The 17,298-nt window shown below is 49.6% G+C and overlaps 1 protein-coding gene across 1 annotated transcript in view; it reads right to left on the minus strand.

The window, feature by feature from the left end:
* The window catches only part of LOC125426438 (MAM domain-containing glycosylphosphatidylinositol anchor protein 2-like), a 409,319-nt gene that overhangs the window by 231,038 nt on the left and 160,983 nt on the right, over window positions 1-17,298 (minus strand). Inside the window, exon 3 of the mRNA XM_048484696.1 lies at window positions 3,382-3,521. Coding sequence (XP_048340653.1) covers window positions 3,382-3,521 — 140 coding nt within the window. The remainder of the gene's footprint in view (window positions 1-3,381; window positions 3,522-17,298) is intronic.

Here is a 17,298-nt window from a genome sequence, read left to right on the forward strand (position 1 = left end):
AGAACCTGGCAACACAGTGCAGCCAGAGGTGGCAGCTCCTGAGGAACACCAGGCCGCAGAGCCAACTCCCAGCCCTTCCCTGCCTGATGATGTGCGGGTGGAGGAGCCACACAGCCCGGAAAACCCACCACAACCAGCGAAACCCTTCGACAATACATTATGCATTCTGTCTGGTCCTTTTAACTGGAGACGAACGTCCAGTGCATTATAGCAGTCTAGTCTCCGTGTTGCTGTGCTGCATACCCAGGTGGACAGATCAGCCGTACAGGGCCATTTTATGGACTCGGATAAATTAGAACATCTTTTTTTCTTTTTGCAGCTTCATTAAATTGTGTCTCCGGGAAAAAATATTAGGTCTCGTAACACACCAATGCTTTTAATTTTGCTCGGGAGAATGCAGCTTCACTAGTAGTCACAGCACAAGTAACATAAAACAACTAACAGGAAAACAACTTGGCATCCACTGTGCAACCAGCCAGAGAGGTAAGAATTATTCTCTCTGTCTCTCTGTCTCTCTGTCTCTCTCTCTCTCACACACACACACACACACACACACCCTGAGAAAAGCAACCAAATTTGTTAACAAGGTCCAATCCTGCAGTCTGACATTCAGATTGTCCTTTACCAACAGAGAACCGATTCTTTCCAGCAGACAACAGACAACAAAAAAGTCGATCTTATCTTTTAAAAAAATCTTCTCAGTTTCCACATTGAACAAGATCGTCAATTATAGTCAAGCTTTTAAAACAAAGGAGCCTGCCCTTTCGCACCTCGCTTCAATGTCAGCTTGAACCCTCAATCAGTGGTGGGATTCAAATAATTGAACAGCTGGTTGTTTACAAGCACCATATTAACAACCGGTTCTGCTGAAGTGGTGTGAACCTGCTGAATCCCACCACTGCCCTCAACCCTCCTCTTCCTCTTCTTCACTTCTGGGTCTCTTACCACCTATGGGACCCCTTTTCTCCCCCCTTTGGGGAGGGTTTTAGTGAGGGTTATTGCGGACATTGTTTGTTACTGATCGCTGCGTTTTAAATTGTTTTAATGTATTTAAGGGTTATTGTGTATATGTGATTTATGTTGTTCACCGCCCAGAACCCTTCGGGGATAGGGTGGTATACAAAACCCAATAATAAATAAATAAATAAATAAATAAACCCACGTTTCCTTCTGGATGGTAACTTGGCGTTTCATGCCCTGGGGGCAGAAACACTTTGAGATCAGGCTCCGAGCGGAGGGGAAACCTGCCAAGGAAAAGCTCCGGAGTCCGCTCTTCTACAGCCCGGGAAGGGAAGAGGTTTTACGCATCTGAATGCTTCCAAGAATTGCTAGCATGCACAGACATTTGGCCAGAAGCCTTCCTGCGCAGTTTGCCGTGAGCACTGACCTCCCCCTTTCTACTTCATCCTGAAGCAGGGCTCCCCATCACAGCATTCAGTGTGTGTTGGAATGCACAAGCAAATCTGGTTCACCAGATAAGCCTCCACTGCCAGTGGTGGGATCCAAAAATTTTAGTAACAGGTTCCCAGGGTGGTGGGATTCAAACTGTGGCGTAGCGCCAATGGGGCTGGGCGGGGCACAATGGAGGCATGGCTGGGCATTCCGGGGGCGGGGCATTCCTGGGCAGGGCTGTGGCAAGGATGCAGCCGCTGCGCCAGTCCTTGGGCGGGAAACGAATGCACGCAGGCGCAGGCTGCCACGCACGCCGGTGCACCTCCTGCTAGACTGCTTCAAGTTCTGCACGCTACTGCTGAGAGGAGGGGCGCAACTAAGGCCAAAATCACGTGCCAAAATCACCAATTAGTCACCCCCTCTCGGCACACACAAATAATTATTAACCTACTTTCGGGAACCTGTGAGAACCTGCTGGATCCCACCTCTGCCCATGGGCATCCTGGCACCTGCGGAGACCTTTTCTGGTGCACACCAGGTGTCTTTAGAAAGTGGGTGGGATTAGGTAGGGCTCCTGCACAGCAGACCTTCTTACTGGCCACTGGAGGCTTGACTGATTGTGCAGAGTAAAAAGAAAATTCTGGCAGCTGCTGCCAACACAGTGTTCGTACCTTGACTTTCCTCATTGTGTAACTCAGCAGTGGGCAACCACAGGGCATGGAGACAGAGGCCAAAAGAGTCCTGATGTATCAGACCAGTGACGGATCATCTGGTTCAGCATCCTGTCTCACACAGAGCCCAACCAGTCCATTTGGAGGGCCAGCAGCAGGGCAAAGAAACCTTCCCTGGATGTCAGCTTCTGAAACTGGGATTCAGACATTGACTGGCTCTGAATGGAGAGGGAACAGCCACATCAAACTGCTGGAATTTCCAGCCTTGCTTGCATGCAGCAGCAGCACAAGCAGCAGGGAATTCTGGGAAGCTGCACGAACATTCTAAAAGTGACAGTTAAAATCCTTTGGTAGTTCTTCTGTTCCCTGACTGACTGAGAGAAAAGAGGTTTCTCTGTGTGCTGCTAACCAATGCTATGTAAAAGTGCTTTTTGACTAAAGATACTGTATAAGCTTACTATCACAACCAAACTGTAACGAACAACGAGCTGTGAATGTAACGATATCTATGCAATACTTTGTTGATATGTATATACTGTTTCTTTTTCTCTTTCAGCTCATTCCGCACATGCAGAATAATGTACTTTCAAACTGCTTCCAGTGCTCTTTGAAGCTGTGCGGAATAGCAAAATCCACTTGCAAACACTTGCGGAAGTGGTTTGAAAATGCATTATTTTGCGTGTGCGGAAGGGGCCTCAGTTAAAGTACAGTTCTCTTCATGTTTATGAACTTCTGAGGTAAAACGGCTAGTCTTTTGAGAGATAACAATTCTTATTTAACGTGCCACACAATCCCCATTTCTGAAGATCCTCTGAAGAGGCCAGCCACAGATGCAGGCGAAACGTCAGGAGAGAATGCTGCTAGAACACGGCCAGACAGCCCGGAAACCACACAGCACCCCAGTGATTCCAGCAGCGAAAGCCTTCAACAATACATTGAACATCTCTACGGGGAGAAATTGTTCCAAGACACACGGAAATTGGAAACCTCACAGTATATATACTCCACTTGCTTTCCATTCCTGCCATCAGATCCTCTGAAGATGCCAGCCACAGATGCAGGTGAAACGTCAGGAGAAAATGCTGCCAGAACACGGCCAGACAGCCCGGAAACCACACAGCACCCCAATCCCCATTTCTGTTTGTTACTCTGCTTGACAGGGTTATATATTGTAAATATACCTGTTGACCTTCGCAAACAACATCTCAGGATGGGAGCAGAGTTCTGTCCCCTTCCTCATATGTAGAGGACCTCAAGAGATGCCGAGGTCACTGGGGGGGGGTGCCATGGGCCACACCCATCACGGCAGGAGGCTCACCTGTGGCCGAGGGTGGCCGGTCACCAAGCAGGTAAGTTCCAGCGTCTCCCCTTCCCGGATCGTGTACACTCGCTCCGAGTAGCGCTCCTCCTCGATGTTGCAGGCCAGGCCTGAGTGGATGATCCTCACCGTGGGTGGGGCTGCCAAACCAACCAGAAAGAAAAAAGTCGTCAGCCCAGTGCCCCCATTGGCGTGCTCTCCCGAAACAAGATGGTTTGCAGAATTCACTCCACAGACAAGGTTTATTCAGATTTGGGGTGGAGGTGGGAGGGGCAAGAGCACATGAGGGGCAGCTGACACAGACACAACCCGCCCGCCCCCACACACACACATGCACAAGCCAGGGGTTGATTTGATTGGTTGTTCCATCAACACAGTCCCCCTTCTGCACAACATTGCATGGCAGCCCATGTTCCTTGGAAGCTACTAAACGCATACTGGAAATATTGACTGATTGTCCATAACTTAACACTAGAATTTGAATCCAGAATCATCATCATCATCATCATCATCATCATCATCATCATCATCATCATCATCATCATCATCATCATCATCATCATCAGGAGGAGGAGGAGGAGGAGGAGGAGGAGGAAGAGGAGGAGGAGGAGGACGACGACGACAACGATTTATATCCCCCTTTCTCTCCTGCAAAGAGACTCAAAGAGGCTTACAATCTCCTTTCCCTCCCCCCCCACAACAAACACCCTGCGAGGTGGGTGGGGCTGAGAGAGCTCAGAAGAACTGTGACTTGCCCAAGGTCACTCAGCTGGCGTGTGAGCATAAGCATAAGCATTGTATTGTCACTGTGCGCGCACAACGAAATTTACAGCAGAACTCCTCGATGCACACAATTCCAGACTCATACCCCATCCTCACTTTCCCCTTCCTCCACCCATGCCTACACAGCCCCAAACACATCAACATGAAGCCACGGAGTTCAGCATCGCCACAGCTCTAGAGTAGAAGCTGTCTTTAAGCCTCTTTGTCCTGGTTTTGATAGACCTGTATCGTCTGCCGGATGGTAACAATTCAAAAAGAGAGTGTGCTGGATGAGACGGGTCTCTCAGAATATTTTGGGCTTTCTTTAGGCTTCGGGAATTATAGAGTTCTTCCAAGGAGCGTGTGCACAAGCTAATCTAGTCCACCAGATAAGCCTCCACTGCTCAAGTGGCAGAGCGGTGAATCAAACCCGGTTCCCCAGATTTGAGTGCACCTGCTCTTAACCATTAGCAGCCGTATGGCCAGGATCAGTTACTTGAACAATCCGGCAATCTTGCACTCTTCGCAGCTAAGGAGGACAGCTCTGACTTGTGGATATGTGAGGGAATCCATTTTGTTTTCTTGTTAAGATGTCACTCTCGCTCTATGTTAAATGCAACCCAAGGCGCTCAGCAGCTCAAAGTCTGCTCAATCCATCCTCCTAGGCCTATAAAAAAAAGCGACACCTTTCAGTCTTTCAAGCAGAGGTGCAGCCATTCCTTCTCAATCCATAGACTCATCTCTGTCACTGAACAGAACCAGAAAACTCTGCAGGCAGGGAAAGTCCCAAATACATCAGTGTCACCAGGCAAGCCAGAGAGTAGCAAGTCAGGACGCATCCATCACAGTTTTATTAATCTCCAAAAACCCCCCGAAGGGGACTTTATTTTCTTAATTTTAATTCAAGATATTTTGGGCTTAATTTACAAAAATTAACTTTTCATTATTGTTCTTTTTTTATTATATATACGGCCTGGAATGTATTATCTTGCTCGTTAAGCAAGCAAAGCATTTTAATGAGGACAATAAAACTAAGCATTCGGTACGCTGGGACCAATTCTAGCCTCTCTTTATATAGGCCAGCACCAAAACCCATCTAGCCATCCATGGGATAGCATCTTTGCTTATTGAGGACACTTTGTATGCTGGGGGAGAGGGGGAGCTCATTTTTTAGGAAAACTTATTTTCAAAGACAAGACTTTACTTTTTTTTAAAAAAAGAGTTTTTTTCTCTACTTCTTGTTTTAGCATCTGACCAGAAGAATGGCGGGAAACCAGAACAAAGTGATAGGCCATGCAGGGGTGTAGGGGGGCACAATGGCGCCCGCGCTTCCCCCCCCCCGCAGCTCCCAGCCCAGAGATGGGATCCAGAAGGTTCTCACAGGTTCCCGAGAGTAGGTTACTAATTATTTGTGTGTGCCGAGAGGGGGTGACTAATTGGCGATTTTGCCACGTGATTTTTGCCGTAGTTACGCCCCTCCTCTCAGCAGTAGCGCGCAGAACTTGAAGCAGTCTAGCAGGAGGTGCACCGGCGTGCATGGCAGCCTGCGCCTGCGTGCATTCGTTTCCTGCCCAAGGACCGGCGCAGCGGCTGCGTCCTTGCCACAGCCCCGCCCAGGAATGCCCTGCCCTAGAATGCCTGGCCACGCCCCCGTCGTGCCCCGCCCAGCCCCATTGGCGCTACACCACAGTTTGAATCCCACCACCCTGGGAACCTGTTACTAAAATTTTTGGATCCCACCACTGGCAGTGGAGGCTTATCTGGTGAACCAGATTTGCTTGTGCATTCCAACACGCACCAGCTGGGTGCTCACGGGTGCTGTGATGGGGAACCTGTTACTAAAATGTTTGGATCCCACCACTGCCACAGCCCCCCACACACACCCTGCCCCCCACCCCATTGCAGCTAAGCAACTGAGGCCATGTGTCCAAAGATTGCTGCTTCAGGCCTTGCTGACCCGTCAAAGCCTTCTTTAAGACTAAAAACCACCACATTTGAATGTTTTTGCATGAAACCATGGAATTTAGAACATGTATCTGCAGGCTATCATCACCCAGCAAGCAGCCCTAGTGTTACACTTGAAGTGGCCATTATCAAGCTTAAAGACTACAAAGTTCAAATTGCAGTGTGACCACCCATGAGCAAAACATAATCCGCAGCCATGCCCTGCACCTTCACGTAAAAGGATAACACTGAAGGGGGAAACTTGCAGTCAGAACTCCCCGGAAGTTGATTCGGCGGCTGGATTTTCCCCAGAAATGCCCGAGACGAGAAAATTGCCCTTCGGGACTTAATCCCTCCTGTAGACTTTCCATCTCTGTTTTCTATACCTGAAGGCATCCGTATCTATTAATATATGCAAATGACAAAAAAACCATCACAGACATTTCCCGTTATCTACAATATCCCTCCAGATTCCCCGACGGTTTCGGTGGAGATAAATTTCGCCCGACATTTAACCTAAATCTTGCTTCCTGCAGTTTAAAAGTATCCAAAACAATTTGCAGAGACAAGCCGTTGAGTCGGGAGACAGACAAGATCACCGTCATAAGCCACAATCAAGAGCCCGGCGTGCGGCCCCCGCGGTTTCGACGCTTTGCTTTTTTATGGTTCCGGAGACCGCGCATAATTCCAAAATGTCACTATCTTCCCAGCCCGGGAAATAATCATCATTGGAGTTCCTCCTGAGAGAAGTCAGCCAGCATTAAATGCCAGAGGAGAGACGCCAGCGCTATGCGATGCGGCATTTATGCAGGTGGGTGGCATTTGGGACGCGTTTGTCTCCTAGTTGTTCCTAAGTCAAAGAAGCAGAGATGACACCACAGCGATCGGTTGCTTGGGAATAAAGGCGGCGAAAAGATAGAGGGAAGAGTTCGAAGCAGACAGTCAAATGTGAATCTCTGACTCAGTATGGAAATGCTCGCCTCTCCCCTGCACCCTCTCCCTCTGGCTTTACTGCCCCACCACCACCCCTTCTGTAGGGGTGAGCCCGCGAACCCAGCAGAACCGTAGAAACAGCGCCTGGAATGCCGGTGCCAGCTACGGCCTTCTGGGCGCACACGCTCCCCCAACTCCCGCTCCCCCGTGAGTCATGGGTCATGAACTGCCTGACTCGCGGTCACCAGGTGTCCCATACAAAGGGACAAAAGGGCCCTTGCCCTCAGGTGAGGATTAGACCCAGACGCAGATGCTTCCTCCTGCACGTAGCAGCCCGATGACATCATGCATCACATGATGATCTCCCGTTCTCCCGCTCTCCCGCCTGTCCGACCCCTTTACACGCCCCTAGTGAAACCCTAATAAAAGGTGCAAGGGACGAGCACACGGCAGAGTTGCCAGGATCACGGGATCCCGCGCTTCCTGTTGCTGGCTCTCTCCACCAGATGATATCTCTGCGTCTAGTCTCTTCCTTGCGACCTCGCGGGCACGACTTCACCCTTCCCGAATGCCAACAGTGACCATGTTTGATCACTGCCTTCAGGTAAACAAGGAGAAGGAGGAGGGGAAGTGGAGGACCTTGGATTTATACCCCGTCTTTCTCTCCTGTAAGGAGACTCAAGGCGGCTTACCAGTGGCGTAATGTCAATGGGGACACGGGGGGTGCCAGTCAGGTCCCTGCACCATGGAAGTGCCAGGGATACAACTTGCTGCCCCCACCTCTATCACAGGCCACACTGATGGAGGTGGGGGGACTGGACCGGCAGCAGCTGGCGCCAGGCCGGGAGCACCCAGCAGGCTCCTGGCCCAGGCCTGCTGCTGCCGCCCCCACCTGCTAATGGCTTCCAATAGAGGGAGGGAGACGGCAGTACCTGGCAACGGGCCAGGAGCCTGCCATAGGCAAGGCCTTGTTTTTGCTCCCCCCACCTCTATCAGAAAACAAGGAGCAGCAGTGGCGTAGGAGGTTAAGAGCTCGTGTATCTAATCTGAAGGAACCGGGTTTGATTCCCAGCTCTGCCGCCTGAGCTGGGGAGGCTTCTCTGGGGAATTCAGATTAGCCTGTGCACTCCCACACATGCCAGCTGGATGACCTTGGGCTAGTCACAGCTTCTCGGAGCTCTCTCAACCCAACCTACCTCACAGGGTGTTTGTTGTGAGGGGGGAAAGGGCAAGGAGATTTTAAGCCCCTTTGAGTCTCCTACAGGAGAGAAAGGGGGGATATAAATCCAAACTCCTCCTCCTCCTCTTTTCTTTCTTTCTTTCTTTCTTTCTTTCTTTCTTTCTTTCTTTCTTTCTTTCTTTCTTTCTTCTTCTTCTTCTTCTTCTTCTTCTTCTTCTTCTTCTTCTTCTTCTTCTTCTTCTTCTTCTTCTTCTTCTTCTTGTCCTTGGATGCTGTTTTATGCATGTACACCTCTGCAGCTTACAAACTCCTTTTCCCATCCTCTCCCCACAACAGACACCTTGTGAGGCAGGTGGGGGTGAGAGAGTTCAGACAGGGAACTGGGACTGGCCCAAGGTCACCCTGCAGGCTTCATGTGTAGGAGCAGGGAAACAAATCCAATTCGTAAGATAAGAGTCTGCTGCTCATGTTGAAGAGTGGGAAATCAAACTTGGTTCTCCAGATTAGAGTCCTCCGCTCTAAACTGCTACACTGCGCTGGCTCTGAAAGAACACCATACTCATGCTGGCTCTGAAAGAACATCATACTCTACTTATCTTCTGTTGAGGCACGCTCTACAGGACTCCAGAGACCAACCACACCAAAATCTCCTGAGCCCCAGGGCAGGTCCTGCATCATGCGTGCTCCAACCATGCCCAGAACCTCTCTGAGATGTGATGAATGCACACTTTCCTAATGGGCGGAGTGGTGCAGGGGTTAAGAGCAGGTGGATTCTAATCTGGAAAACCAGGTTGGATACCCCAATTCTCCCACCTGAATGGTGAGGCCATTCATGAACCATACATGTTTTCATGACTCTATATCTCTTCCTGCTGGGTGACCTTGCGTCAGTCGCAGTTCTCTCTGAACTCTCTCAGCCCCACCTATCTCCCAAGGTGCCCGTTATGGAGAGAAAAAGGAACAGGAGCTGGTAAGTTACCTTGAGTCTCCATACAGGAGAGAAAGGTGGAATATAAATCCAAACTCTTCATCTTCTTCCTCCTCCTCAAACCTCTATTTCTTTCCCTGCTGGTCTTTCTGTGGGCTTTGACTCAGTGGCAGAGAAGGTGGTCAAGGTCCACATTCAGTTTTCACCACCTTTAGGGTAAGGACCTCAGGTAGACCTTCTTCTGCTAATCAGCCTGGAGAGCTAAAAGCTAGCTAGGTGCTCAGATAGCCTAGGGTCTACAATTCCCATCAGTTTCTGTCAGCATGGCCACTGGCCATGCTGGTAGGGGCTGGGATGGAATTGTAGTTCCTGAACATCTGGAGAGCCGCAGGTTCCCTACCCCTGAGCTAGAACAAACAAGGCTGAGTTGAAGGGGTTGACTGGGGAGCGAGGGGGAACTGGACCTGGGGCATGTGTTCACCCTGCGGCCCAGCCACACACACATCTGCCCCCGCCACGCCCCTGCATTGGTGCACACCTTGTGCATCACACCCTCTTTGCCCCGTTGGCGCTACGCCATTGACTGGGGATAAGGCAAGGGCCAGTGGTGGCGAATCTATGGCACTCCAGATGTTCATAGACTACAATTCCCATGATAGGAATTGGGCTGATGGGAATTGTAGTCCATGAACATCTGGAGTGCCATAGGTTCGCCACCATGGGCCTACTCCTACTTCTTGCTCGGTTCCACTTCTTTTTCCATTCCTGCCTCTCACCCCTGGTTCCTCAGCTCCCCTGACGCCATCTTTTCAGCCTCTTTTTAAAAATTAACTTTCCAATAAATAGCATAAATATACCAACATCATTCATAGTAATTCACAAACACATCCACAGACAGATCTCGTAACAATGAAAAGAGAGAAAAAAAGACAACGGACTGATAACCCCACCCGCACTACAATGCACTCAACCACACCTTTGCATAGCAAGTTCCACCCAAACACTGAATGATTGGTTCCCCACCCTGGAACATGGACAATATACCACACTAAACTTTCCCTTCTCACTTAGGACACAGTGTGAAATCTTCGAGGACTTCCTTCTCTCTTGTGATACACCTCTGAAGATGCCAGCCACAGATGCAGGCGAAATGTTAGGAACAAAATCCACCAGACCACGGCCACACAGCCCAGAAAACCCACCAGAACCAAAAAAAATGAAATTTAAACACACATTATTATAGTAACTATATTTTACCAAACGATTTACGCAATTATCTCTACTCATTTAACAAGTTAAACTAACATTATATCGTACATTTTATTATATCATAAACATTATATCACAACATTATACCATATAATTAGACCAACTTTACCATCTTTGTATAAATTCTTCATCCATTTCATATTCCAACAAGTCAGAAATTTTGGAGTCTAAAGACATCCATTCAACAGAAAGAATGCGGTTAGCCCCCGTTTGGTTTCGCACTGAGTTTTTTTTTTAGCCCATCTTTGCATCTGAAGAATCTAGCTCTGCTAGTCTTTTCGTAACCGTAAATAATAAGGATGCAGTTTCGGAACTCCTAGTACGGCGCTGGTCTACATGTATTGATTACTGGAACAAGATTTTTCCTGTGGAGTCGGCAAAAAGGAAGTGTTGAATCAGATGCAAATACTTAGTATGCAACAATGGGACACGTTGTTAGAAAAAAATAGTGTTCAGACTCTGGCACAACATGGTGTTTACCCCTTCATTACTTAATCTCTCTCTTTATTCCAACACAATTTTACTTCACTGCTTGCCGGCGTTTACAATCAGGACTCTTCAGTCTTGCTAACCATTCATTCCCTTGCTTTTGAAGTCCCACTGCATAGAGAATACCACATTATGGGTCGCATTCCGCGACTTTAGCTATCGAATTAAGTTCACATTGCATTCAAATCCTAGAGTGTCTTTATCAGACAACCACTGGGATCGACATGCATTTTGAAAATTAGCCAGCTACTTCCATGTAACGGACAAAATTTCCACCTGAAGTTGGGAATCCACTACTTTTTTTCAGGGAATCCACACTCGAACCTTTTCAGCTCGATTTCAGTAAAGTGCTGGAATCTCTGGTGCCAGGAGTCCCCTTATTCCAGCCAATCACAGCTAGGAGTGTTTCGGCATAAGGTGCGCATAGCTGGCCAATCAAAAAAACGCTTCTCACCTTTTGGTCCCTCTCCATTCCTGTGGCAATTCTTTTATAACGTCTAGTGTGGGGATAGATGGAACACTGTCAGAGAACAGCAGCCAATCGGAACGGAGATGGCAAGATAGTGACAGTGGATGATCCCGCCCTCCGAGCTGGGATCAAGCTGGTTGCAGGGGGGGGAACAAACAATGGCTTCTCAACCTAGGTTAGGTGTAATACCCTTCTCAGGGAACTGGGTTGAACCTATTTTACTCATGTGCGGAATCGCCCATGGGTAGATTCATGACAGGATTCACACCTTTTTTGCCTTAGCTCTTTCCCTTTCCCCTTTAAATGGAGAATTTACACTTGAAAGACCAGTTTCACACCAATCCCTACAGCTGACTAGAGGGGCATGATGGGGCATTGCCCCCTTTTGCCCCACCATGGCTACAGGCCCTGGGAAGAGAGCCTCCGGGCATCTGAAGTCCTTGGGCTGCCCCCAAAGACATACCACCAGTGATGGGATCCAAACATTTTAGAAACAGGTTCCCATGGTGGTGGGATTCAAACTGTGGCGTAATGCCAGTGGGGCTGGGCAGGGCATGACGGGGGCGTAGCTGGGCATTCCTGGGTGGGGCTGTGGCAAGGACGCAGCCTTAGCCATAAGGCTCGCTCGGGTCCTTGGGCAGGAAATCTAATGCACGCAGGCTTAGGGCTGCCACGCCACGCCAGTGCACCTCCTGCTAGACTGCTTCTAAGTCTCCTGCCGGGCTACTCGGCTGGAGAGGAGGGGTAACTAAGGCAAAAGTCACGTGGCAAAATCACCAATGAGTAACCCCCTCTCGGCACACACAAATAATTAGCAACCTACTCTCGGGAATCTGGGAGAACCTGCTGGATCCCACCTCTGTGTTTACCCCTTCATTACTTAATCTCTCTCTTTATTCCAACACAATTTTACTTCACTGCTTGCAGGCGTTTACAGTCAGGACTCTTCAGTCTTGCTAACCATTCATTCCATTTTAGTCCATTGCATAGAGAACTCACACTTGGATAGATTCATGACAGGATTCACACCTTTTTTTGCCTCAGCTCTTTCCCTTTCCCCTTTAAATAGGGAATTTACACTTTGGAAAAGACATCGCTTCTTCACACCTCAATCCCTACAGCCCGACTCTCATAGGGCATGATGGGGCAATGATTAGTATTGACCCCCCTTTTGCCTGAAGTCCTTGGGCTGCCACCAAAGACATAACCTACTCTCGGGAACCTGTGAGAACCTGCTGGATCCTACCTCTGCATACCACCCACGGGGACATGTGTGTGTGCCGGGTGGCTCACGCTTTGTCGATAAAAGCAATTTGCCAGGCCCACAGGAAGGGCCGGGTGCAAGAAAGTAGGAGCACAATTGGGTGGAAGGGAGCAAATTTGGAGGGACCCAGGGGGCACCATTTTAGTTGTTGCCCTCGGCTTCATTTTAGGTTTAGGGTATCACTTCTTGACTGTCCCTCTCCGCTTCCCCATTCATCCCAAAGGGTACCTTCTTCTCAGCCAAATTACTAACGCTAATCCGGCGAAGCCGCAGGACGGGGGTCAGCCCTTTTCTGGATGAACTCCTCTCCTAGATCCTCTTCTGGCTGTCACGCTCATTAGGAATCCAGGAAGCGGTTTTGACAGTTTTAACAAGCTTAGCAAAACCAAAACACGCCTCGGCGACCTTCGCTAATGCGATCGCAACGCCAAGGGAGAGAAATCAAGCTCGATACATCTTCGCTTCCTCCTGTTCTGGGGAGTCTCCTCAAAATGCCACTGAACTAAAAGATGGAGGCAGGTGTCCAGATGGATTTGACGGGAAAGGGGGGGACGCACCAGGACAGCAGGCGCAAAGCTCGAGCCCTGATTTCCCCGTGGGGAGCGGCAGCGGGGTTGTTAAGACAATGAACATCACGGCAAGGCTGGCTGCACAAACACGCAGAGCCGAAGGAACCAAAAAGGCACGCCGGATCCTGGGACGGTGACTCATTTGTCCTTGTCCCCATTAAAAACGCCCTCACCCCCTCCCGGCCAAGCTAGTAAGCCGGGCTCTTTATGCGATGCTCCCCTGACTGCCAGTGGCTCTCGTCGGGCCGAACGCCGGGCTTTCCGCTTCTATCAGCAGCTCAGTCTGCAAACTCTGGCCCGGCTTGCTAGCGAGGGGGCTGGGGGCGGCTAGGGGCTGAGCTCTTTCTACTTCACAGTTGGATCCTGGCCTTCCACCCAGGAGCTCACGGGACAGATGTGGCGTGGAGGAATCTGGGAGTCCCCCTCATGGGTCTCCTCTGGGGAACATTCCCCGGCAAATTCTCTAGGGCAGGCAGCCAGCCACTCGTTTGGTTATTACTTATCCTGTGTCAGGCCTGCTTTGCCTCACCACAACCCTGTAAGGTAGGTCAGCCTGGAAAGCTTGTAAGCAGCAGTGGCGTAGGAGGTTAAGAGCTCGTGTATCTAATCTGGAGGAACCGGTTTGATCTCCTCGGCTCTGCCGGCTGAGCTGTGGTGGCCTACCTGGGGTTTTCAGATTAGCCTGTGCACTCCCACACACGCCTGTAGCTGGGTGACCTTTTGGGCTAGTCACAGTTTCTCGGATGCTCTCTCAGCCCCACCCAATTCACCTCACAGGGTGTTTGCTGGTGAGGGGAAGGGCAAGGGAGATTGTCAGCCCCTTTGAGTCTCCTGCAGGAGAGAAAGGGGGATAAAAATCCAAACCTTCTTCTTCTTCAACATTCTCTAAGGTTTCTCCGGGTTCGCTGTTGTGGGTTTTTTCTGGATCAGATAAACGTCAATGGTCTGGTAGTTTTCGCTTCTAATGTTTCACCTGCATCTATGGCTGGCCGCGTTAGGAGGGTGAAAAGCTAAGAGTACAAACTACCAGACCACAAACACACAGCCTGGAGAACCCACAACAACCAGTCGAATCCAGTGGTGAAAGCATTTTCCAGAAGTTGGCCCTGTTACGTAGACTGGGATTTACTTCTGAGTAGAACTGCTTAGTATTGTTCCCATAATGTAACATACAAAAGTAAATGAAAAGGCATCTGCTAGGACTGTAACAGCTAAGAAGTAGGACTGTAACAGCGAAGCAGACAGGTGACAGGGTGGGGTAGGCAGAAAACTGTTGAAGACTCATAATCTGAATTTTGTTCTGCTTGTGGCTTGCAGGTGGAAACACCAAATGGACTCCGGGCTGCGGACCAGCATATGCAGAATCCGGAAACGGTTCCCCACCCAAAGGCATAGAAGAAGAAGAAGAAGAAGAAGAAGAAGAAGAAGAAGAAGAAGAAGAAGAAGAAGAAGAAGAAGAAGAAGAAGAAGAAGAAGAAGAAGAAGAAGAAGAAGAAGAAGAAGAAGAAGAAGAAGAAGAAGAAGAAGAAGAAGAAGAAGAAGAAGCAAGAAGAAGAAGAAGAAGAAGAAGAAGAAGAAGAGGAGAGAAGAGGAGGAGGAGGAGGAGGAGGAGGAGGAGGAGGAGGAGGAAGAGGAAGGATAGCTGAAGAGGAGGAGGAGGGAGGAGTTTTGGGGATTTTTTGAGTATCCCCTTTCTCTCCCTGGTGCAGGAGGACTCCTGTAAAGGCTTTGGACAATCTCTCTTTTGCCCTTCCCCTCGGCCACAATAAACACCACCCTGTGAGGTAGGTGGGCTGAGAGAGGAGCTCCGAAGGGTTGAACTGGTGGATTCTCAGCCCAAGGTCACCCAGCTGGCGGTGGGAGTGCACAGGCTAATCTAGAATTCCCCAGATAGAGCCTCCACAGCTCAGGCGCAGAGCTGAGAATCAAAACCCGTCTTCCTCCAGATTAGATACACGAAGCTCTTAACCTCTCTGCACGCCTACTGCTGCTCTTGAAGGCTCTTGAAGACTCCTTCCGCACACACCGCAACTTGCTGGGATCAAAAATAAATACATCAAAGCCCCCCCGACCCCATCTTGCAGCCATTTAAATCCCCCTGAGAAAAATAAATTAAGTCCCTTCTCACATCAGTGATGTAAAATGGTCCTCCCTCCTCTTCTCGGCCGGCCTTGCCTCTTTGAACTCCTCCCAGCCCTCATTTCGGTTCTGGGTCCTCTAGAGGTAAAACACGGGCCCACTGCACTTCGCTTTGGCCGCTCGGAGTCCCTGCTTACTGATACTTTGTCCTCATCTCTGGAGGGGCCTAACACACCCTGCAAAACCATGAAAGTGAGGGTAGAGGAGTCGGAACCACTGTCACATGAGTGGCAGAGGCTTATCTGGTGAACTAGATGTGTTTCTGCACTCCCACATTCCTGCTGAGTGACCTTGGGCTAGTCACAGTTCTCTCGGAACTCTCTCAGCCCCACCTGCCTCACAAGGTAGTCTGTTGGAAGAGAGGAAGGGAAAGGAGCTTGGAAGTCACCTTGAGAGAAAAGGTGACTTACAGGAGAGAAAGGTGGGGTGGGTGGGTCCAAACAAGGAGATTGTAAGCCCCTTTGAGTCTCCTACAGGACAGAAAGGGGGGATATAAATCCAAACTACTCCTCCTCCTCCTCCTCCTCCTCCTCCTCCTCCTCCTCCTCCTTCTTCCTTCACAGACATCAATAGCATGGCAGAAGGGCGGGGTTGGCACGCTTCCTCCCGGATCGAAAGCTCAGCCTGTGTGGGCTCCCGGCCCCCTGTGAATCTCTCAAGTACCACCTACGGAGGGGTCTCCAGCTCAGGACCATCCCAGTTGGCCATGGAACAGACCCAGTTGGGGGGGGGGGGTTACCTTGCTTGGGGCTACAAGGTACTTGGGACCAGCCTTGCAGTCACTGGAAAAAGCACAGCAAGAATAACACGTGCGCTCTAGATTGGTTTTTTTTGTAGGTGCCATTGAGAGAGGCACACACCAAGTACGGCTCGATTCAACTCCACGAGCACCTTAGAGGCCAACACAGATTGAAGAAGAAGAGGAAGAAGAAGAAGAGGAAGAGGAAGAAGAAGAAGAAGAGGAAGAAGAAGAAGAAGAAGAAGAAGAAGAAGAAGAAGAAGAAGAAGAAGAAGAAGAAGAAGAAGAAGAAGAAGAAGAAGAAGAAGAAGAAGAAGAAGAAGAAGAAGAAGAAGAAGAAGAAGAGGAGGAGGAGGAGGAGGAGAGAGGAGGAGGAGGAGGAGTTTGATTTATATCCCTCCTCTTCTCTCCTGCAGGAGACTCAAGGCTCTGCCCTCTCCCTTGCCCTGCACAACAAACACCCTGTGAGGTGGGTGGGCTGAGAGAGCTCCGAGAGAAGCTGTGATCTTCAGCTCCAAGGCCTCACCCAGGCTGGCGTGTGTGGGAGTGTACAGGCTAATCTGGAATTCCAGAGAAGTTATTCCCACAGCCTCCTAGGCGGCAGAGCAGGGAATCAAACCCGGTTCCTCCAGATTAGATGCACGAGCTCTTAACCTCCTACGCCACGGCTGCTCCTTTTAGACGATGGGCTTTTAAGAGTCAAAACTCCCTTCATATTTTGCAAAGGGAACTCTCGAGTCTCGAAACATTACACCCCCAAAACCTTGTTGGTCTCTCTCAAGGGCTACCATACTCAAGTCTAGCGGTTCTACTGCAGACCAGCACAGATACCTTCTGAAACTGTACCAAGGACAGAAATCATTTTGATTTTTAACAGCGCCCTTCCTCCAAGGAGCACAGAGTCCCTATCCATCTTTTCATCTTCCCAACAATCCGGCAGGAGAGGCTAAAGAAGGACAGATGGACAACGTACAAAGAAAAACATAAGAACATAAGAACATAAGAATGAGCCTGCTGGATCAGACCAGAGTCCATCTAGTCCAGCTCTCTGCTACTCGCAGTGGCCCACCAGGTGCCTTTGGGAGCTCACATGCAGGAGGTGAAAGCAAGGGCCTTCTGCTGCTGCTGCTGCTCCTGAGCACCTGGTCTGTTAAGGCATTTGCAATCTCAGATCAAAGAGGATCAAGATTGGTAGCCATAAATCGACTTCTCCTCCATAAATCTGTCCAAGC

Source organism: Sphaerodactylus townsendi, linkage group LG02, assembly GCF_021028975.2.
Source record: "Sphaerodactylus townsendi isolate TG3544 linkage group LG02, MPM_Stown_v2.3, whole genome shotgun sequence".
In the NCBI taxonomy this organism is placed as follows: Eukaryota; Metazoa; Chordata; class Lepidosauria; order Squamata; family Sphaerodactylidae; genus Sphaerodactylus; species Sphaerodactylus townsendi.